Here is a 24,018-nt window from a genome sequence, read left to right on the forward strand (position 1 = left end):
TGCACATGCCAGCCTCTTCCGAGGAAAGCAGGAACCAACTGCTAATGAAGCAGGGACGGACAACACAGGATGCTCTTGGAGCTGTACTTTGGAGGTCACCCAAGTATGGGGGTCACACTGAAGCCCAGTGCGTATGGTCAACAAGTTCGCGGCATTAAGTCTTGTTTCTATCTCTCTCTCCCCCACCCCATGACGTCAAAGGTTGCACGATGCACGATATGCGGCCATCTTGCGTGCGGTATTACTTGATGGTGTGTGGACAGTAACGAGGGTGAAGAGGCCGCGAAGAAGAATTCTCATTCTCTGACATTTGTGTACAAGGCGGATGATGTAGGAACCACAGAAACTCTTCTAAATGACATACTGACAGCTGTGGTCTCGCCTGTGCAAACGTTCATGCTTTTTCTTGCGTCATGAGGGCAGCATAACGTAGTAAGGGAGCCGCGCTGCTGCTTTGACTCATGCGGGTGTATGCGCCAGTTGCGTTAAAGAAATTACCGTAAAATATAGGGGAACCAGTACATGAAAGACAAAAGATGTTGCACAGCAAGAATGTTCTAACTGGATAGCTGAATATGTAAGGAAAATAAGACAACTAAGGATGCTAGTGCCTTTAATGGGTGTCGCATACTACCGATGGCATTTCATCTCTGACAAGCCAGACAACTAAAATTCTCTATCAAGAGGATCCCCATTGCTCCTTGTGGTTCTTAAGGCGTAGCGACCTACTCTGTCGAAGACTAGCGGCGCATTCCAGTGGACTAACAGGAGCAAGCAATCAGCAGCACTCCTAAAGTGTTCTCGCGAGAGCGGGCGCCTTGAAGCACTGGGCGAACGGTAACGGTAGAACTTTCATTCGGTGATAGAACAGGAGCAGTTCCGCTGCGTCAGTGCAGTAAAGAGCAACCCACGCTGCTCCTTCCTAAAGAGCGCACTGCGAGGAACTCATGTGACATTCCGACGTCATATTGTTACGGTACACAGTCGCGAGGTGAAGAGGACGTTGTTCGTTTGGGGTGCTGTTGATGACGGCAAGGTCGTTGCAGCTAGTGCTGGGGTGTCCTGGTTTTTTTTGTGCTCCCTGACAGCGGCCTGTCACGCCTGCTGATGAACTAACAACCGCAATATTTGGTGGAGGTGCAGGGTTTTACACCAGGACCACGCTCTGGACCTTCGCAGCGGCCTTCAGCTTGGATCTATCACTGCGTCGTCCGACACACCACCGGCTGTAGCGACACCACCAGCGCCGACCATTGTCGTCGCATAACCTGGCGACTCGGGCACCTTTCGCGGGACCGTTGACGGCGATGTCGAAGACGGGCTCGCCATATATGAGGGCGTCAGCAAGCACAAGCGCTTGGACGCGACCCTCATGCTTGCTAACGTGGTCTTCTACTTGGAGGGCACGCCGCGGCCGCGCGTCTGGCTCGAGACGCATGAGGAAGACCTTACCACTTGGACACCTGTAAACGGAAACTACGGGGCTTATTTGCAAAGACCATTGGACGCAAACTGGGCGCAAAAAAAGAATCCTCCTAGTCGAGCTCAGTCATCCCTCGAGTCATACCTCTCCTACATCCGGTGTCTGTGCCGTAAAGTGGACAGTCGCCGCCGCGGTAGCACAGTGGTTTTGGTGCTCGGCTGCTGACCCGAAAGACGCGGGTTCGGTTCCGGCCGAGGCGACTGAATTTCGATGGAGGCGCAATTTTAGAGGCCCGTGTGGTGTGCGATTTCAGTGTACGTTAAAGAACCCCAGGTGGTCGAAATTTCCTGAGCCCTTCGCTACGGCGTCCCTCATAGCCTAAGACGCTTCGGGACGTTAAACACCCATGAACCATAAACCGTAAAGTGGATAGCGCCAGATCAGAGACCGACAAGGTGGGTCACAACCTAAAGGTGATCACTGATGGCGCTTTCAGCCTTGACCTCTGCAAAGACTACGCAACGGTCGACTCCATCCTCCAGGTATGTCGGCAGTTTCAGAAAGATAAACGCTGCCGTATTGCTCCCAGTTTCGAGCGCCTTCTGAATATGGCAGCGGCATCCTCGTGCGAGAACTAGCCAGCACTGCAACAGCCGTCCAATCGTGCCAATTAGAATCGGATTGAATGTAGAGAACTTGAGGCTATGACTCCCGTCGAGTTCGCCTTTCAGCCGGCCGACGCTACAATTGCCCTGATCCAGGCCGTCGTTCGCCAGGGGTTCGCGAATGTAGCCCTCAATTCCTGCCCTGCCCTTCGGGTCACCGGAGGCACGTCGTGCTCGTAATGCAAGTCTAGAATGTGCCAGACGAAAATCGGATGCAGAGCCGACAGAATGATAGGCCGATAGGAAGGCCGAAGCGATTCGACATCATCGCTGTGTAGCAAGAGGGTCTGAAAGTTTGCGGCCTGGTTGCCAAAGAAAAGACCTTTAAAAGAACGTTAATACAGGTAGAAAAATTACACAAAAACGCTTCACCGAGGCGTGTAATGCTTTCACAATCCTACACATGAACAGTCTTAAGTGTCTCTGCGAATTTTAAAACTAACTGGTTCAGAACAAACCACAGACCATACCAGTCTACCGGACACACGCTATGCGTTTTGGCGTCAACAAGTAGCATCATGGCACCTGGTGGAAGCGGACTTAGATAGTGCCGGCAGCGCGCTCACTGAGGGCATTATTTTGCTTTTATTCAGGATTTCCCCAGAGAGCGAAGCAGGTTGTAAAAAATGCCTTCGTGTGTAGCTTTAATTTTGAATGCTGCCTTAAGTTCGACTTCTCTGCTGGCAAAGAGCGAGCAAACGGCGGAGTAGTCGAAATGCAAGAGTAATATCTGCAATGCCTCGCATGGAGATCTGAAAACCATTAATGAAGGCATATTGGCTGCCACGCACGCCGGAAATAGTGGCATACTGTTCTCGGAGCGCAGTGACCGCTTCAGTGGAATGTACAAGTACTCCACTGCAGGCGCGCTACTTCTCTACTCTTCTCTGCTCGGAATCCTGGCTCCTTTTCCCCACTGGAACGCGCCGTAAGGGTGGGAATCGGGTAGGAGAGAAGAAAAGGTGATCCACGGAGTTAACATAAATGTCCGCAGTAGAGAAAGTGCACCAAGAACATACCTAGTCCGTGTCGTAATTGCACTACACACAAATGTGTAGTGTAACCTGGCTACATTTCCTCACTGGAACGCGCCGTAAGGGTGGGAATCGGATAGGAGAGAAGAAAAGGTGATCCACGGAGTTAACAGAAATGTCCACAGTAGAGAAAGTGCGCCAAGAACATATGACCCGTGTCGTAATTGCACTACACATAAATGTGTAGGGTATATAGATGGCCATCCAGTCTTCAGCTTTCGGAGGTATCTGTGTGTAGTAATTACGTTACACATAAATACCCCCGAAAGCAGAAAATTGGATTGCCGTCACCGTGGTTCACTTGGTAGCTCATCGGTCGCGAAATTCAGAGGTCGTGGGGTTGGGATCCCACCGGCGGAATATGGTTGTTTTTCTTCTGATTTCTAATCAGTTATTTTAATGTCCCCTTAATGAACAACACAAATTAAGAAAAGGCATCCCCTCTGCTCCATGGTTTCAGTGACTGTTGGCTTTCGTCAAGAGTGTCATAACAAGCCCCACTTTTTACCTTCCCTTGTCAGCTCAACTTCCGATTCAGCGAAACGATTTTTATGCATGGAAACGGGACCCATAGTATCCTGGCGTTAAGATACTCACGCTCAAGTGAAAACTGTTCGCGAGCGACTTCGACCACCGTCTCGGCCTGCTCAATGCGGGCTCGTCGCTTTTTCTTCGGCTTGGCAGGAGGCGACTGTATCCCGGCATGCGCCTTCACGACCAGTGCGCTCGCAGAGGGTGACGACACTGGGCCGTCTTTTGTCGCATCAGGCGACATAGCAGGCTTCTTCTTCTGCACCTAACAAGAAAACTCGGGTGATCTCCTTCACTTGAAAACTGTGCAGCTTCTAAGACCAATTTCGTACCTCAGTGTGTGATTTTCTAAGCAGCCAAAAAAAAAAAATCATTGCCAATGCTCTTAGCAAACGAATAACTATTCCCTTTGAACGCTGTTGCTTATATATCAGGGATGTTTACAAGGTGTCGAAGTCACGACTCATGGGCTGATGAAAAAAGAAAACCTGAAAGTCAGCTTCCCTGGTGAGCAACAACCCCATCACCACAGCAACCTAGTACGTCTCGCAGGAAGGCGTAAATTATTTGCAGCACTACAGACTACTGGAGTCAGAATTGTGCCGCGAGTCTTCTCCGCGAGCTCCTGAAGCGTGTTGCACTTGCAATAAATAGCACAAGCGCTGCTCTAACAAGCCGCTACTTACTTGGCAGGTACAACACATCTGCTTCGCGTAGCGATCTCTAAGGAAGATAAAGCGCGCCTGTGCAACAAGTGCGCAGGGGGGCGAGCCACGCCACTATGACGAATAGGGCATTTCTTTGCAGATAAGCTTACTTCCAACATCTGCAAAGCGTTTATAATTAGCTTCAGCCACAAATAATATCTCCCGTCATATTTACTGCACTCGCATCGTAGTTGGAATTTAAGTAAAGAAAAATTCAGTACATTACTAATTACAGGACTTTACATGAGGCCTTCTCATTTGCAGTGTGTCGGCAGATCCGGTCGCTTACTGAACGTGAGAAAAACTGCTACCTCATGAACGGTTCGATGTTCTTCCCGTCACCTTTACTATGCTTAGTTTGGAAAGCAGTTCACGAGACAGAGCAGTGCAAATGTTTAGCCACAAAATGCCTAGCATGTCTAAAGGCTTCATACTATGAAGAGCGGACAGTTTGCTAGTGCCAAGAGGAAATCATGGTTTATGCTGGGCAGTGGGTTACATGCTGCTAGAACCGTTGGTCATGTTTTGTAAACCTGTTCAGCTTATAGTTATTAGTGCAGATTATTTTATGTGGCTCACCACGGCGCCGACGACAAGCGAGCGCGAAAGGCCTCTCTCTTTGGACAGTAAGGCATGCTTTCTGGCTAACTGCGGCTGCGCGCTTACAGAGACTAAAACGCGCAATACTGACAAGAAATAGAACGAGGCACGCGGACCAGCTAAGTATGTCAGATGTTTAGATGGTTTACATCAATTCGAAACTAGTAGTGGATTCTACCTTAGACTAGCACTGGGACAGCAATGAAGCTTCATTTCTGTCCCAGTGCTACTACATTGATGCAGTTTTTGTCTCATGTATTTATTCATGTAACCATGCATTTATCCATGACATTTATAAGGTTCCCGCAAGACGTACCTCTGCAGAAGCAACACCTTGAGTTGGAGATTTCTGCTTTGATGATTTCTTGCTAGCCGACTTTGTTGTGACTTTCCGCTTTCCCTTATCCTCATTCTGTTTTGGACTGGTCGCTCCAGGGCTTTTTAAGCCCGACTTGAGAACTCGGGAGTCCTTTTTTGACGGCGCAATCTTGGCTTCTTCAGAATCACTGGGAGGAGGCGACTTGGGCTGAGCAGCACCTGCCATGGAGATGTGAGCGTTAGTGGCAGCTGAGCAACGGCTCAGTCCTAGGAGTTCGGGAAATTAGCGGAAACCCTTGATGTCGTTTATGCCACGCGCACACACTGCAGTTATAAAACGCGATTGCAGGGGTACACTACACCTCATTAGCTGAAGTTGATAAGCTTGATTGAAAGGACAAAAGAAACAGTAAAAGCAATAAAAGAGGAAAAACCAAAGAAAAGAAAAACAGAAAGGAAAGATAAATGCAAGAACAAGATAAAGGAAAAGCAAAAAGAATATACAAAGAAAGAACTAGAAGTTTGAGTCATGCTATCATTGGCTTCTAAGAAGTGCCAACAAGCAACCCTTTGTTGTAAAGGAAATTCCGATTGAAAACCGGAGCAATGAACTAAACTTTCAGCTTATTTTCCGACGCTTGTAGTGCTCAAATATTATACTCCTGAGCACCCCAAGTAACGAAGGGTCGCAAATCTACATCTCAAGATGAATGAAAATGAGCACTAGTACTGCAGTCGATCATTTCCGTGCTCGAATACTAAGTAAGTTCAAAGTTGCTGCATCCAATAAAATGTAGGGGGGTGGCGTTGGACGCTTTCGAGACAACGTATCACAAAATTTTCGATTGTACAAAACTCAAGAAAGGAATGCTGTCAATAAAAAGAACACATAGAAAGAATTTCACGTTGGGGGATTAAAGACCTGGACAACGCTTTGTTCCGCGGATGTCGTATATGTTGTAGCCAAGACCTGAACATGAAACTTGTTTCTGTTGCAATTTTTAAGAGTGTGCATGGGTATCGCACAATCCGCTGGTACAAATACAGGCCGACCGTATGCGAAAACCCTTGGGTACAGAAAAGCTAATAGACACTCAAGAACCACGTAACCCCCCTAACCGAAGTTTTTTACTTGACCTGTGGAACAAAAATAGTTAGGCTGCAGTGGCACCTACTCTAAAGCTACTTTACCGCTTGATACCTTTTAGATAGCGGCATCAATAGGAAATGAGTAACTGGGCCTATATAATGAGTTTAATGCATTCATCGGGCTTTAAATTTACTTTCATTATATGTTAACCCTAGGTTTATAGCTCTTCACAGCTTTCCGCTTCAGTGGAATTTCATTCCGCCTTTTGGTTAATGGCTGTGCGACATACGGAACAAAAAAACCTTAAAAAGATTTCGTAAAGCCTACGCGGCATTGCTACGTATTTCCAACTTGCCCTTTGTGCCGTTCCTGCTGCCAGCGTACGGACGGCCGACGTTGAGGTCGTTTGTACTTAACGGGGATTTGGGAGATGGTGAAAGGCGACCACTGGGGCTGGACAGAAGCCGTTTTGGAGAGTCTTTTCCATTTGAGCTCATAGCGATGGCACTCTGGAACAAAGTAATGACATGTATGTATTCTACGTCCTGAGTCCTTTCAATATGAGCGTTCCCGTCTTTGCACTTGAACATGCTTCCAACGTACGCGCCAACTAAAGCAGCAACAAGTACTTCAGATGCTATGAGGCTCTTTGCTGTAAAAATGGATGCTTTCAAAGTAACAATTGTAGACAGAACTAAACGCTTCTCCTAAAAGATAGTGTTTACTCGAAGCAGGATAATGACAGAAACGCTAAGCAGAGCCACACTGTATATTTTTGGAACCTTGCATGGAAAGCTTCGTTAAAAAAAATTATTGTGCATTGCCGCGAACTTTACGAAAGCCATGATTTGGAATTGCGTTGAGTCATTGTTGCTGTTCTTTTATATTCAGGAAAGAAAGAAAATGGGTGCGAATATGGGGTCCAGCTATGTGAATGTTTTCCAGCTTCACAGGCCAGGCAGGACGTATGGCATTGTAGTATTACACTCATAGCATGCGTTGTTATCTGGCTGCCTTTTAGTTCTAGCGTGGCTGTGAAAGGGAAGCCCCTAGTGCAGCTTGTAGACAGGAAGTTCCTAAGTATTGTGAGATTTCGCGCTTTGCGGGTACCTTTGTAGGCTTTTGTAAAAGCGGACATGCGTGAAGGGATTTCGGGTAGAGGTGTGCCAAGAGGATGTATCTTGTTCAGTTGAGGCATCAACTAGAACTCAGAAGCAGCTCCAGGCTCTCAGGTTAAAAACTGCGCTTCAGTATAAATGCTGCACTTTATGCGACTTTTAGCGGCTTGAGAAAAGGATACACCACTGACCTATATACACCCGAGAAATAGGGGCAAAACTCTTCAGGCAATTTATTGCAATCATATTATGTGATAATCTGTGCCTCTATACATGAGAAGCTATCTCATATGTTCTGAAAATTTACGCCAGAGGTGGGAAATGTCCAGTAGTATATTTTTTCTAATTTCCGAAACAGAGAGAAAAATCAGAACTTTTGTCGAATGCATGATGATGTCTGGCATTGTTGCGAGTGCTCATTAGTTGCCAGGATATGTTCTAAAAGCGGCTGAGGAATAGCTTTTAACTGTAGTAATCGTTACTCTAGAGCTTTCGCGCGGGCGATTCCATTTTCCAATATTTTGACAAATTTTCAATTCCCGGTCTTAGGATGATAGATGCGCAAGTTCTTTCAAAGCCGTTCTATTTGTGAGGCAGCCGCTTAGGAAATGATGTAGCGATAATAATTACAAAAAAAGTCACAATCATAAGAGCTTAAACAGTTCAGAGGCAAGTATCTTAGCCATTGTTGAATAATCCAGACTTTACGGTCACATTACGATATGACATGAATTTTTTTCTTTACTTACTGGGCTTGGTGAGCCTTTGTCTTGAAGCCTGGATAAAAATGCACATTTGCTTAAAGTTATTTAGGGCAGCATCAGAAACGAATCATTGCGTAATATAATTCTAACATGTTACTCGCGTGGTCTGAATTTTGTGCACAGTCAGGCTAACATTACTAATATTGCTCCTTCAAGCAGCCGTGTAACCATCGACTCCATCTTACTCATTTTATTTCCTCAAACGGCTGCGTGAACTTACCTTAAAGCCAAAAAAAGGCCTAGTGAGTAGTGCAGATATTTTTTGTTATTGCTGTGGTGTTCGTAACATGTTCTATGTTGAGCGATTATATTCGACACTTTCTATTTTCAAGCCCAACAGCGGGGCGAGAGTTCTTCACTGTACTGCCCGTAGCGTCTAAACAGTACTCCTGCAGTACGAGAGGATGAGCAGCGTGACCTGAATTCTCTGTTCCATCAGAATACCCGAGTGCCCTTATAATCAACACAATACCCGAAAAGCAGAAACGCAATGATATGGGAGGGCGTGGATTACCACATGAAAATTTATTCCACACAGGGAGAAAGCTACGGAGAGATAACGGAGGAAATGACATAGGACACAAAGCAAAAACGTATAATAACAGAACACTTGCTCAAACAGCAAGAAAAGCTAAACTGAGCGGTTGTATGGCACATGCCAATAATTGCCTTTTTTACGACACCCAAGCCGGTCATCTTGTCAACGCTACCGTTGACTACATGCATTTCGCCTGGTGTTAGAAAGGTAGTTGCTTCAGGAGACAAGGGTCTTCTTTGACGCTCTTTTGTGAGCAAAACATGCTATCTTGCTAAAGGTACTCCGATAAAACGCTACCTATGCTTAATTAGGCCGCACAAACTCCAACTTATTGTCCCCTTACACGACCAGCTTTACTGTAGGACAGCAACTCTCACCTCCCCCACCCTCCCTGTGTAATACATCTATTTTTGCAACGCTGCGACCACAGCGCTCTGGAACTTCTTGATGGCAGACTATGCACGCGCTGATGTTTCTCTAGGCGCCTTATCTCGAACTTTTGTTGCTACCTTGAACTGGTCACGGCCGAGAACGACAGGCGTTGTGATCTTCGACGACCGCTCAAAGTACTCCCTTCTATCGTCGCTACAGAGTTACAATTCTCTTTGTGGGAGCAGGTTTGCCGAGTAAGAGCTCGTTTCAGTTCCACCACGTAAGCCGATATTCTCTTGTCCACGACAGCGTATAAGCGAAGTGACAGTTATGCTCAACCAGACATCGCTGACAAAACTGTAACCCAGACAATGTTATTCCCTTCCTCCGTCGCGCATACGCCAGGCGATGCTTTATTTCTTTTTCTGCTCCTGTTTAAGACTGGAAACCAATTCGGCCAACTATCCGCCATGTTGAGCTGAACTGAAAACTCTGCCCTCATCTTTAGAGCGCTGCGCAAAATATGACCCCAGAAAACTAGTAGGGAAACTTCCGTAGCACCAAAAGGGTATGACGCCGTAGCGTTAAGGGGCTAATGTCCATGTATGCCGAATTGGTCATTCTATACTTTACATTTCTATGTACCTGGGAGTCCTCATATCACTCTTGGGAGAGTTTAGCAGTGGTTAACCGATGCGCTATTTCCCTGTGATGTCGCGTACTGCAACCGGTGGGGCTTGTGCGCCCCAGGTTGATTTATCAGAATAACCTCTCGTGACCGATCATTAACTTAAATGTCACGGTGCCACGGTGAGCAGTTTGCTTATAATCCGATGAGAAGGTTTTGAAGTAGCCACAACGTCACGTGACATATGTGGCCCACCTGACACCTAGGTTTCTGCTCTGCGGATTTTTTCTGAATTTTTCACCCACGGTCAGTGACTCAGCAGACAGCTTTTGCGCGACGACGTGGGCCACTTAACGCTTTAGCGTAAAAATTAGAGCAATCGAATCATTCATTTGCGCGAAATGTAAAGTGTAAATAGAAAAGAGCTGTCGAGCAATGAAAATTCAAAAAAGATCTAAAGAAACATGCGAAGCAGCAGACGAACCTAGGCGGAGATGACCGGGACCCATGAACGGATTTAACTGGTTGCTGCTTTGCTGGTGATCCGCCGCCAAGGAAGGTGCCACGATGGTTGAAGATGGCCCTCCCGACCCAGCTGCCCGCTCTGGAAGAGCGGCCGCTGGTCTTTTGAGCGAGGCTCCTTCGTAGAAGGAAGCAGGGTGAGAGAATTTCTGATCAGTGGACATCCTGCTCACTCTTTATTAGTAAGCCCTAATTGGCTTTCATGAAATGGGCTATAGTGGAGGTATCGGTCAGCATTCTCACTGTCCTGGGATGTTTACAGCGTTGGATGTTAATATGTTTTTGTCTGGTCTTACCGCCCGGAAGTACTCCGGAAACCCCGCCCACGAACTACGCCGCAGTGAGTCCTGCAGGGAGTTTCCATCCCCACCCCCCTCGCCCCACAGTAGCACCCCCCCCCCCCCCCCCCCTTCCCCCACCTTCCTTGCAAAGGACCATCATCTCGCGAGGGCCGAGATTCACTGATTATTTTAATTCGAAAGCTCGCGACATTGTTCGACGTAGAGAACGAGCGAATGGAACGTACCGACGCACCTTTCAGCTATAAGAAAGCTATTATCATCTACCTGAATAAAAAACTCCTCTCCAAACTAAACCCTGCTTTCCGACTTTCCACCCTTCTACCGTGCGAGTTAAAGCTGACCACAGGCGTTACTGGCTAAAGTTCCGTGAATATTTTAAACTCGCGGCAGAACTCTAATACAAGGGTGTTTTCTTGCATTTCGCTACTGCCACCGAGATCAGAATACAACCAAAAAACACGCGATCATTACCCGAACTTAATTACAATTATGCTTTCCTGCCACAGCGAGGAGTAAGCAGGTTCGCCTCGGTTGCTCATTAAACTTAACCCTGCACTTGAAAGAATGATTTCAAATACTCGGCTGCCGACAGAGCATACAAAACATTTCAAGTCAAACTGACGTAAAGATGCCTTACATGCAAAGATTATAAAGATTAGACTTTTCGGCTGGAATTGAAAAAAAAAGACGATAAAAAAGTCCCGCTTTCAATTTTCGAAAGTTGGTTTTAACCGAAACAGGTGCGTATTATTTTCATGTAGGCGCCACAGCTAGCTGGGTTTCAAACATGAGTTACACTAGCACGCCAGCCAAGGTTAAAAAAGAGCGGAATCCTGAAAAGCGGCGAGGCAATAAACTCGTCGAATTAAGTAGCGCAGTTGCGCGCTTTGAAGCCTTGTTCTACAGCCGCGAGCACGAAAGCACGGACAGAGGGGGTCCGCTTCATCACCAAATGTAGTTTACTGATTACAGCTGTTTTCCCAGTGTCGTGAATCGCTTAGTGAGACTACTTCAGTTGATTTTTCCATCGCGACTGTAGAGTCTGAAACGAAACCGAGCATAAGCATCATGACAAAGTCTCATGTTATGATTACCTTCACATTGCATAATGCGCTGCTCTCTCGCTTAACGCACAGCGCAACGAGAACATGACAGCCAAGGTTTGGGAGGTAACTACTACGCATGTTTTTGTGGGATGCTTCGATAATATATCTCCCACACTGCCACTTTTCAGATGGTGATAATATATCATTCGGCAAGAATAGCTCTGAATACGATCGTTTGCGCTAAATTGGTTGTAAATCACCCGCTCGTGCTGTAAACAAGGCAGGACGAAGACTACAACCGAAACGTCCTCTCCCTACTCTGCCTACGGCAGAGTAGTGGCACACGACAAACAAAACTCGACCTGACCACGCCGCCGGCAAAAACCGGGCCCCAGACATAGGTCTAACGTCACCGATCAGTTGAACAACCGTGTAACGCGATCTAGCATTTTATTGCGCACTCATGCGTAATGTGCACTATTTTTCACCCGAAGTTGTTAAAAATAGACCTCAATCGCATCTACATTTTCTAAGTTGGCTATCTCCTGCAAGAGGATTATGCCCGAAAGATTGCCTTTCTGTAGCGCAATTAGAGGAATTTTAGGGTAGATTACTGATGTGCAACAATACCGTAACGATATTCGTAGAAGCAAGAAAGCCGTAATGTATTCTAGCTGGGAAACTCACTTTAAACTCCCTCAAAGCATTACAGCCGCAGAGAAATTGAAATGGGCTATTTCGTACGTTATGGTACATTCCTTGCGAGATTAAGCCACAACGCTGTCTCACAGTAAAACCATATGAGAATAGTTCTCAAGAAATTTGCCGGTAGGTATTACACAGCTGAAATGTTACCTGAAGCGGTAGTCGGCTGGGCAACAGAACTCACATTTTCTATCTGAAAAGGCTCAACTGCGTGAGCCTTTTGAGTCAGAATTTCGTTATAAGAAGCCTGTCTAGTTTTGTGAAAAAGACATCCATAACCTGTAGGGCCCGAAACAGCCATCACATTAAGTTGCTGCCATTTCACAGTGCAGTAACCAACGCCCTATGATATCGTGCTCTATAACGACATGTTACGACTACGGAGGAGACATCATAACCAATGTCTGGGTCACCACGGCCAAAGTTTAACCTGGGGATATCATTATTGCGGCCCAAAATTTTCCCTCACTATAACGCTTTGTGGACGTTGAACTTATCTTCCAAGACAGTGCAGCACAATTAAGTTTCCTAACCCTGAAGCGACTGCGTTCATTCTCGCTGCTGGTCAATTCAAAGCATAAATCCACTTACGATTGCGCAGTTCCAATAAACTTTTCTAAGGAAGAATAACAAAAGCCAGTGTGAAGCTATGCCTGATATTATAGACTTGCGAACAGGATAATCAATGTGGAGCGCTTGTGACAATACTACGCAAAAGTAAGTAGTGAATAGTTTCAAAACACTGTATCTCAACTGAGGACGCGGACAAAAATGAAGAGAAGGAACACCACGAGCGCTATTCGAGTAGCGCTCGTGGGGTTCCTTCTGTTCATTTTTGTTTTCGTCCTTAGTTGCGATACACTGTTTTTAACCTATGTACTACCAACAAGCCCAAAATCCACCCCACTAAGTAGTGAACCTCGGGTAAACAAGAGACCTACCTCGAAGGAGACGTAGCCTTCGGGCTGGCAGCTTTGGTATGCTCGATTTCCCACTCCTCCACGTCGCGTTCAACAGTTCCTCGCCTACTCCCTCTGTATACGAGGCAATAAGATACATTATTTGCATAAATTGTGGTCTACAAATAACAGCGACAGATGCCGAAGTATTAGCAAATTTCTTGAGATTAAATCTTTTTCTTTGGTTCCCCCGTTAGCTCAAGGTTTCAATGCTGACACTTATGTTTGCACAGCATCGATTTTTGCAATATATTCGAAGCGCCACACACCAGAACTTTTCAGTCATACGATGATATTAGCAAACAAACTAAAGCATTTAATGGCGGTAGAACGTGGAAGCACACTTGTTTGCCGGTAAGCGAATTATGCAGGGCTGCGATACGCGCATAAAGGGGTGGCAAATCAACACAAAGTGCACGGAAACACTGTTTTCATACACAGAGCAGGTGGAATTTCAAGCATGTATTAGAACGATGAATAAGAACGGAGCAGAGGCTTATCGCGCTATCGCTATGCAGCCGCCTGCCCACAGGATTCGCCTGCTTACGCTTGAAATCGTTTTTTGGTTTCAGGAGCTTTGGACATGATAGGGATCATTGACATTTTTAAACTTATAACAGTAACGGGCTGACCAATTCACTATTTTGACGCTATGAGTAGTCAACGTTCTTAGCGCTTTAGTAGGGAATGATCTGTGGCCCTGGAGAATAATCGATTTTATTTCATACGCACTTGCTCCAACATAACAAGATATATTGGCTATTGCCATGCGTTTTTTTTTTAATATTTGAACTTTATCTGAACGTTGAGTGATCTCGTGATACATCAAGCTGGTAGGGACAGGACGACTACTGATAATTGACTAGAGAAACAGAGCCATACAGTATCAAGGAAAAACTGTGTGACGTAAACCTAATGCTAGCTCTTCTTATCTCTGTTGAGGGCGAAAAAGCTTGGCTTGCAGAAACATCTTGGCCGATCTGTGGAAAAGCTTTGATAGAGTTCTTATCGTCATTAACAAACCTGCAAGTTTTTTGAGAGTGACCTCCTGTTCAGGAAATAATTTTTTGTTTCCGGCCATAAAGATTACACTCGTGTTCATGCAGAAATGCGCCTGTGAAGGAAGCGGACCTCCTGGACTCCGCAGCTGCGTCGTTGAGGTTGACCACCGCCTTGGCCAATGTATCCAATAGCTTGTCCGCGCCTGCAGCGTCCACGGATGGAGTCTCTGTAGCCTGGAGTGGGCGCGCCAATGAGAGCCACTCCAGGCTGACGCTGCGGAAAGAGCGATATATAAAAGGCATGTTAGAAGCGAGCAAAGTTTTCCAATCAATTTTTCTTGTGCCCATAGTTAGTGCTGCTACCTGTAGCGCAAATGAGCTTACGACGAACAGCGCGATTCGCGGCAACCCAAGATGAAGGGAGGAAAAAGTCCACTTATCATTTTTCCATGCTGTCTTCCAATATGCAGTATCCCGATACACGTTTTCACATTTTCTAGCGCTTTACATCCCTGGTCTTGTCGACTGTGTCAGTATGATCAGTCCTATTTTCGATCGAATAGAAAGATACCCGCGTATTTTCCTGGCTATAAAAAGAGTGGAACGCGCTCTCTTCAAGTATTGGCGTTTTTCTAGAATCGGCAGTATTTCAAGCAGCCCTCCTATTTTGTTTAGAGTTTTTAGACCTTCAGGACACTGTTCTTTTTTCAAATATCTGTTTAGTTAGCTATTTCGTAAGGCACCCATTAAGTGCTTTGCAAGTTTGCACTTGTTATTTGATTTCTTTTTATTTCCGACGGTGTCATTTTTTAGTTCTTGGACAGGTTATGCTGTAGTTGCTGATTCTGTCGGACATACATTTCTTTTCACTGTCTTAGAACCTGGTCTCACCGATTTATCTTTTTATTCACTGGTACGAGGCACATATGCAGCCGTTAAATTCATTCCCTCTTTAAAAAAAGTGGCGAGCACAGTTATAGCAAAGTTCTGATTTCATTTGATTTGTTGGGGTTTAACGTCCCAAAGCGACTGAGGCTATGAGAGTGAAGGGCTCCGGAAATTTCGACCACCTGGAGTTCTTTAACGTGCACTGACATCGCACAGCACACGGGCCTCTGGAATTTCGCCTTCATCGAAATTCAGCCGCCGCAGCCGGGATCGAACCCGCGTCTTTCGGGTCAGCAGCCGAGCACCGTAACCACTGAGCCACCGCGGCGGGGCTATAGCAAAGTTCTGGCGAGCAATAAATCCTCTTTATTTCTCGAGGTGTGTTATATATACATGACTCTATATGCTTTTTTATCTATAATATTGTTACGTGGCGGCCAGCCGAAGAATGAGACGTGGTGAACCATGGCTATGAGATGATTTAGATGATTTAATGGCCGCTGGCCTAGCGCGAGCGCTCCATCCCGCGCCACTGCCAGCTTCGTCTTCGTCACACTACCCGGGGCCTCCGAGCGATCGTCCCGATCGGTGACGAACAGACGGCGAAATGGCGATGGTCTTGAGTGAAGGATCGAACAATATGTAGAACATGGTGCAGTGCTGGCCGCCACGATGAGAAAGATGAGAGAATGAGTCCTGGTCCACGAAGCATCCGGGCCGTAGGGTGCCAGGAGCTGACGGCCGAGGTTTCTGGACGCACCGAACGGCAGAGGCAGGGGGACGGTGTCTTCATGTTTGGGTCTTGGGTCAGTGGGGTCTTGGGTCGGTGGGGTCTTGGGTCGGTGGGGTCTTGGGTCCGTCGGGTCTTGGGTCCGTCGGGTCTTGGGTCCGTCGGGTCTTGGGTCCGTCGGGTCTTGGGTCCGTCGGGTCTTGGGTCGTCGTGTCGTGTGGTCCGGGCGGGGGACGGGGCTGGGGTGAGCGTCGAGGTCGGTTCAGGTCGGACGGGCTGGGGCACGGCCGTGCGGTGCTGACCAGGTACTCACGGCCGACGTCCACGGCAGGCCCAGGACGCCGAAGCTCCGTGACCAGGATGGCGATGAAGGGACCCCCGCACCTCACACCAAATGTTACGTGGCGGCCAGCCGAAGAATGAGACGTGGTGAACCATGGCTATGAGATGATTTAATGGCCGCTGGCCTAGCGCGAGCGCTCCATCCCGCGCCACTGCCAGCTTCGTCTTCGTCACAATATAATTAGAGTTGTTTTATATTTTTGAAAACATTCCAAAGCTGAACAGTGTTAAAGGAAACGTTAGGGTTATGAGTTCTCCTGAATGACTTGTACAGACGTCGGCCCTCGCACCCACCGTTTTTCCAGGCGTTCAGTGAACGTCTTGTCGAGTTCGGTCTCGTGCACGCAGCTAAGGACTTTGTCGACGAGGAGGACGAAGAACATGGCCACGACATTCTGGTGCATGAAGATGGCCAGCACGTACGTCAGGCACGCCATCCCAACGAAGAGCGAGCGGACCTGCGAGTCACGGCGCCACTCTACTTTCGGATGGGAGGCGGAAGAAAAAAGTTCAAGGAGCCATGCCGAAGTGAACCTTAGCAGCCTTCAAGATTAGACCTTAGATTGTAATGAGAATTTTCCAACCGGAAGACTAAAGTTTTTAAACATTAAATCTTCATACGTTGATGTGGAAATCTCATGACAAACAGGAAACACACGTAAATGTTGGCGACCAAGACCTCCTCTCTTGACTCGACGCGCTCTCACCTGGAGCCCAATGCTGCTGCACAGTTTGAAGCTGATCCTCTGAACCAGACTGCTGGTTGTGACAGCCGCCGTCAGGAAAGCCAAGAGTGCGGTCGCCTCGAGCGACTTGCTCTGAAATAGCAAAGGAAAACGTCTCGAAAAAGTGTTTTCGACGGTGTATCGAGCATATCAGATAAATGCGCTGCGATTGTCATGCCTCGCACTTTGCATGCACAGGAGGCCATCCGGGCACTGATGCACATCCAGACACAGAGAACCTCGCGTCGACAGAAGTGAAAGCTTAGCTTAGATATAGAGACTAGAAGCCTGCCCAACATCTGTCGACGTGCACTGAAGACAGATGATGTACTTAACGGCGCGGTTCGGGCGTCCACCGAGGTATATGGCAGTTATTGTTTAATTTCCTTGCTACAAAAAGATTTTTTTTTTACTTCGAATGGAGAAAAAATTGAGGACACACTTAAGCTCAGCTTTATGGTTATGACGGCATAGCGCAATGGGTTATTTGCCATATATGCAGAAAGTTATTGTCAGCTTTACATTCATAGATTTCTGGGAGTCATCACACCCCTCCTGAAGCAGTGGTGCCGCGGTTAAGCTATGCGCCACTGCCCTGCGATGGCAGGTGATTCCAACAGTGTTCCTTGTGTGGCTCAGGTTGCCCTTCCCGAGCGACAAATGATTAATTTACCTGTCATCTGCCACGCTGAATGGTTTGCTCACATTGTGGGGGCAGGCTGTGATGACTCCTCCAGGTCACGTGACCTATGTGGACCACCTGCCTCCTAGGTTGCTGATTTGGCACCGCCTGCCAGAGCCGTGCTCACGGTTTTTCGCTCGCAACGCCAACGCCGACGCTGCATTTTCTCGATAAAGGGGCCTTTAACACTACTGCGTTAAAAGCAGCACCCCTCGTAATTCGTTACATTTAACGGTTACAGCCACCCCTTTCTTCCTTGCACTTAATAATGATGCACATGCGCCTTATGTTTACACCTGTCTTATATCCGAAGGCCCAGGTGAAAGTAGGGAAGATTTGTTTATTATTATTTTTTTTGCAATACTGTAAGCCCTTTGCGGGCTGTTACAGGATGGGTAAAAATGCAAAAGAAAGGCAACTCACACAAAATGAAAGCACACGGTACAGAAGAAATGTACATTAAAACAAGAAGCACATAATCACTTTTTTCTCGAAATTATCAGCTGTTTTGATGTGAAAAAACACGCCTATAAAGATTAATAAATTCGACAACGGTTATCGGGAGGAACGAGTGCCTGAAGAGGTCAGCTCTCAATGTGCACTGCATGATGGCGAAAGGGTGGTTGGTACGGGTAGAGAATGAGCCTGGGTGGTCCAATATACAGAGTAGAGTCTAAATTCAACTCATATTCACGGCACATGTAAAGAAACTTGAGACGGGCTATTTTTATACGTGCGGCTAGTTGTACAACGGAAGCTCGGGAAGTTGCGCTTGGATGCATACAGCGGTCACGGACTGTGTTTTGCGGAAAGCGAAGAATATAAATCTTAAATCTAACCTTTGCACTTTCCCAAGGTTATTAATTTGGTATTGATAATGCGGGTCCCATATTATGCTTGCATACTCTAACTTCAGTCTCGCTATACTCGTATATGCTTGAAGGTTTAGATCAAGTGTTGCATGATTGTGAAGTGTCCTAGGCGGCTGAAACCAGTTTAGTACTGTTAAGAGTCGCATGGCCTAGTCAGGAGTCGCTTTTTGTCCCGGAAACTTAACTGTACACGAATTGCTCATTGAATAGTGGTGTCAGTGCGGACGGGTCAGATAGCCTTCAAACAGCAGGCCGTAATAATGTCGGAAAGAGTACTTTTTCTGTGATGGCCTCAGGAGAGAGCTCCCAAAATAGAAAAGTGATGTGACAGTGCTGTTGCCTCAGCATCTCAAGATGCGCCTCAGAGAGGAAAAAAAAAAACATGTTCTTTTCTTTGGGACACTGTCCTCAACGGGGCTTTTCATGCGCACTGGGTGAGAGATATGCGCCAGTAGGTTTCACCTGGTATCTTTCTTTTAAGACCGGCAAATAAAGTTGCGTAAATGGTAACTTCGTGCAAATATTTTAGCCACTTGTTTTTTAACACGACAGATAACTCCTGGACTGAGTCATAATTTCTGACTCTAATATTTAAACAATTAGATAATTCAATTTTCTAAATAATTAACTTGGACAATAAGAAATATTTCAGAATAAGCAACGCGACTCCCAACAACCCTCGGTTAGCTTCACTGGGTTAGGAAACACTGTCTTTATAAAAGCTTATTTTTAACTGGGACGCCTTGTATATGTGACACACAAAAACCTACAAGATTGTCATTTCAGGTGCAACGTGGTGACTTTTCACCCAGTCGCACGGGACGATACGCAGCTTCTCAACGGATTGGATACAACCGGCAACAACCTTATTGCCGCCCGATTCGTATCCTTGCCGGTGGTTATGAGGAGTCGGTCCACGCGGCCTTTATGGTATGGCGCGCGCTTTGAAGGCGAATAAAATGTTATAGGTTACTTCGAAAAAGTAGGCCGCGGTCTCGTCGGGCTCCATGATCTGTAGCATGGGAAGCGCCAGGATGGGAGCGAACGCGGCCACGCAGTGAGGAACCGATGACGTCAACCACCAGCACAGCGGCAGCAGCACCGAGTACAGGCACAGGCTCCGCTGAAAGAGAGCATAGGACAGCTTCCATACAGCGTTAATATTGTTCATGCAGTCCGCAGATGCACGGGACTGCAGCTAAACGACTTGAAACCGATGAAAAGGTAGACAAGACAGGCATGAAAACAATGAAAACTTTTGCTATTACGACTGCATTTAAGCTAAAATACAAAACATATCTATCCAATGATGCAATGAAAAACATTTTGTGCTCAGGATAGAGCGAGTTCTTTCACGATGACTGGAGATCGCATAACGATACAGCAACTGCCCTCGGAATGAAAAAGTTGCTGTCGTAATAGAGGAGGCTTGGCTTTAGAGTAACACAATAATTCTGTTAGAATTCAGCGTGAGTTCTCCACCGCTGCTTCTCCATGCACCTCGTAGCCCGCGTCGTTTCATGGCTACAAGACTGAGGACGTTGAGGATTTGGCAGACAGCTACGAACGGGTAGGTATTCAGCATCTGGGACAAACACCGGAAGCTGTGGAATGTATATTTTCCCCTCCAAGACGACGCCAAGACTAGGTTTGTAAACCATGTGCCGGCAATCACCACCTTGCGAGATTTTCGGCAGTAGTTGCTCGAAACCTTCGGCAGCAACGAACAAAAGAGAGGGCTGAACTTGCCCTGCCGTCCCGAGCCAGAAGAGAGCGTCGCCATATTCGTAGAGGACATGACGCAGTTCTTCAACTGCGCAAATTGTTCCATGTAGGAAACGAAGAAGATGCGTCATCTTATGCGAGGAGCCAAGAAGCAACTGTCCGCCGTACTTGTACGTTAGTATGAACGATATATGGCTTATGATTAACAATATAGCGATTCCAGGGTGGACTGGAAATGTCGCAATAAAAACTGAGGTAATTTTAAATGCGATAAGATGAATTAATGATGCAGTGCAGGAACTTCAAGAACTTGATGTGACGCCGCACGGACAAAGAAGATAGATTCAAAGAAGACAAGACGTAAGATTGAGAAATGGCGATCATAGATGTTTGATAGCGTGCTTACGCGGACTGGTTTGAGAATTAACCGACTATTCACTGTTCTGGGGCGAGCCATTGCCAAACCGTCGAGATAATTATTGACAATTTTTATATGCTATTTTATGGGTGGCAAATGACACTGATTCGTTGCTTTCGTTTGGTATATGCTGTTTAGCGTGCCAAAGCGACTCAGGCTTTTAGGGGCGCCCTAGTGGGCGACTCCGGATAATTGCAACCGCCATGCACAGTACATGAGCCCGGACGACATGTAGCCACTCTGACCTCGTCACTGACTGGCAGATTAGCATCTGCGTTGCAACTCTCAGGAGAGGTCCCAGATATTCCTGGTTGTCACCATAACGTAATCTGTGAGGCTTGCCAATAGGTGTCTGTGACTATACATTTCATTTTGTTTGCTATATTTTTAGTGCATATTTGGCGCTTCATTTCTCTATATGCGCCGACGGGGTGGCACATAATAAAGAGCAATGTAAGCGCGGAGGCTGTCTCCTCCAGGCGTCTTTCACATACCCGCGTGCCGTGCATGATCAAGGGAGCCAGGTAGACGGGTATCAGCAGGCCGATGCACTGCCGGGTGTCTCGTTCGGGAGGCGTCAGCAGTGGCAGTGCAACCGCGCCGTGGCTTTGCAGGGATTGGCGCGAACCCCCTGCGCACGTGCAGTTAATGCGGCCCCTGAACGAAGTTTTCTGCGCAGAATTGCGAATTAGGAACCCAAGGTGCGCGTACGGACTAGCGCAGAAGCACCTGTAATTTTCTATTTGATCGTGTCTTTTCTGTGAATCGCAGCTCCACGTTTCCAGACGGCGTGAAATTAGGTGTTCACGAGCATTACTTAGAACAACAGGGTCCGCTAGTGAACCTTTCCACCTATGAGTGACCATTGTTGCAAGCCACAACAAAAAATACTGCCGCGAATCTGCATGAACAAATAAACACAACAAACAAACGCTACAAAGATTCGCGACAATACGGTCTCTTTCACCGATTTGTGTACATGAATACATCAGCGGTAGCTCGCGCTTCCCTCATTGGGTTTGTAGTGTACGTAAAGTCACAATATATATGAAGTTTCCAATTAACTCTTCTCAGAGTGCTGGTCACTCTCTCTGCAGTCAAAACAAGGCCGAGTTTTCAACGACTCCTGAATGGGGCAATAGGATGGGGGTAGGGTCCCATTTGCGCAGTGCAATTCTTCGAGTTCTTGCTTGGTACCTGCAGCTTTAATGGTTTTCACCGTAACTCACTCTGAGGAAGAACGACCAGCCTCTCCCCTAGAATGTTTCCTTGTGGTTACAGCCAATTTATATAAATAGGCTAAGTCTACGTTGGTCACCTTCCATTAGCATGGCACTGTACGCGTGCATAAGCAGGCGGGATGTCTAGCGCATCATTAATAATAGACATCAAAACAGCGACGTCAGAAGTTATGCCTACTTGTCCGGCATCACCGGCATAGTACAGGCATAGTACCGTGCTTGCATTCCTTCAGGGTTAGGTGAACGTGTCAAACCGTCACAGTTTATTTAGGGACAAACCGGGCCGTACGATTCTAAATGAAATCTTGCGATCGCCTAACCTAAAAGAACGAATAAGTGCTCGGCCCAGTCAGGTCTCGGTTTGATCGCAGCAAAACTTTCTCGGCATACGGCCCGGTGGCCGTGCCTGATTGGGCGTAGATGAGCGGCATAGTATAGACGACCTTGAAATGGCGAGCATAAAAAAACACTGGCTTCCTAGGTATCCTAGAAACAAATTTACGCCGTACTACGGGTAGCAGGACAGTTAGTGTTGGCCAATTAATGGGTTATTCCAATCGGCAATCGGGCACATGTTTCCGTGCTCCGCGATCCACAACTCTGGTTTCAGTGAGAAATTTCAACTCAGATTCTCAGTTCGAAACGCTTCTACAACTCAACTCGCACCGCTGCCGATCGAGCTGACTTGCCTCACACAGCCTGTAACATGCCTTTTATTCCAATCATTAATTTGGATTTCCCGACTGTTCTCGTGCTCCGTACAGGATTCAGAGCTATGCTTCAGATCGCCCACTGCACTCTTCCATTTAATTTTTGGCGTGTTCTGCTCAGAGGCAGTTACGCTACGGATACATTTACTGGTGTCGGCAGTCTAGAGCCGGGATAGTGGCGGACTTCGAGTATGATTAAGCCCCGTTTTGTGCAGAGATTAGTGGTCAATGTGTGCCCCAAGTTACATTTGTGGGCTTGGGTCCCTGGAAGCGGACGTGAATTCGAATGTGAGAGGTTCGCATATGTAGCTCGATATTTGTTTTCGGATGTACAGGGTAAATAACATCTAGCAGGAACATTTTGGCGCTTAGCTTTTGGCGCCTAGCTCCGGGCGCCCCGGACAGCGTGACCATAAAAGTGACACAACTCTAGCACTGGAGCAACGCGTCAACTTGCTCTGCGCAAGGAAGTCTGACTAAGTGTTGTCTATCCTGTACATTGCTCTTTGATCAATTTTTCTAGGCGTGAAATAACGTCACAAATTTCTTTGTCACTCAAAGGCGTTGTGGAAAATGGTGGCTTGCCCCGTCGCTCTTTTACGTTTAGATTTCTATCATTAGGTCCTCAATCGCTGGTAGCCATAGAAGAAGTAGCCTGCAATATAGTCGGAAGCAGTGTTTTTTTTTCGCGCGCTTTACGGGAATAATCTAATACACATTCGGAAGGAACTTATGTGGGGCACGCCGCGTGCGGCGTATAATAGCAGCGTGTTAAGGCTCGACCGGGAACGCGCTGTGTTGTTCTCACCTGCTCAACCTATTCGGTAGCCTAGCGCCGCATGGGAGGCGGCGTAAGGCGGAAATCTGATCTGCGCACTTACCACTTGCCACACATTTCTTTTGATGTGGCAGCAACATGTAATTAACTTTACTGCAACATTTTAACCACGGGCCGCACGTCACGAGAACCGCATCGAGCTACTAGCCAATCACAGAGGTCGCTGTTCTCCGGCGGTGCTAGTTGGGGCTTCAGCGTCACTCTTTCCAGCAGCCGAAAATCTAACCTAACCTGCCGCCAACGTTCAGTCCGGGCTGTTTGGCCGGCAGCCGCCATAGTAGTGTCGTCCGCATCAAACACCTTAAAACAGCTGGCAGCCGACAATATAACCTAGCCCAAACAAACCTGACATAACCTAACAAAACCTAAAGCTACAGAACCTTAGCAGCAGGTATTGAGCACGCAAACGACGACGCTCAGTACCATGAATGCGCCGCTTGTGGGTCATTTCAGTGGAACCAGCCAATCAGACAACACTCCCGGCATTCTTTTTCTCGGATATTCTGCCGCTTTCTATAACCTTT

General features: G+C 47.0%; 1 protein-coding gene across 1 annotated transcript in view; it reads right to left on the reverse strand.

Annotated features, from left to right (window-relative positions):
* Positions 1-1,147: 1,147 nt before the first annotated feature.
* Positions 1,148-24,018, reverse strand: part of LOC149363443 (uncharacterized) — a 38,565-nt gene continuing 15,694 nt past the window's right edge. Inside the window, exons 2-13 of the mRNA XM_089568548.1 lie at positions 21,200-21,336; positions 19,536-19,685; positions 16,991-17,101; positions 16,578-16,741; positions 14,454-14,597; positions 13,305-13,397; positions 10,273-10,428; positions 8,236-8,263; positions 6,724-6,877; positions 5,277-5,497; positions 3,716-3,912; positions 1,148-1,463 (exon numbers count right to left, since the gene is read on the reverse strand). Coding sequence (XP_089424674.1) covers positions 1,148-1,463; positions 3,716-3,912; positions 5,277-5,497; positions 6,724-6,877; positions 8,236-8,263; positions 10,273-10,428; positions 13,305-13,397; positions 14,454-14,597; positions 16,578-16,741; positions 16,991-17,101; positions 19,536-19,685; positions 21,200-21,214 — 1,749 coding nt within the window. The 5' untranslated portion in view covers positions 21,215-21,336. The remainder of the gene's footprint in view (positions 1,464-3,715; positions 3,913-5,276; positions 5,498-6,723; positions 6,878-8,235; positions 8,264-10,272; positions 10,429-13,304; positions 13,398-14,453; positions 14,598-16,577; positions 16,742-16,990; positions 17,102-19,535; positions 19,686-21,199; positions 21,337-24,018) is intronic.

This window comes from Amblyomma mixtum, chromosome 2 (genome assembly GCF_055824585.1).
Source record: "Amblyomma mixtum isolate Tamu chromosome 2, ASM5582458v1, whole genome shotgun sequence".
In the NCBI taxonomy this organism is placed as follows: Eukaryota; Metazoa; Arthropoda; class Arachnida; order Ixodida; family Ixodidae; genus Amblyomma; species Amblyomma mixtum.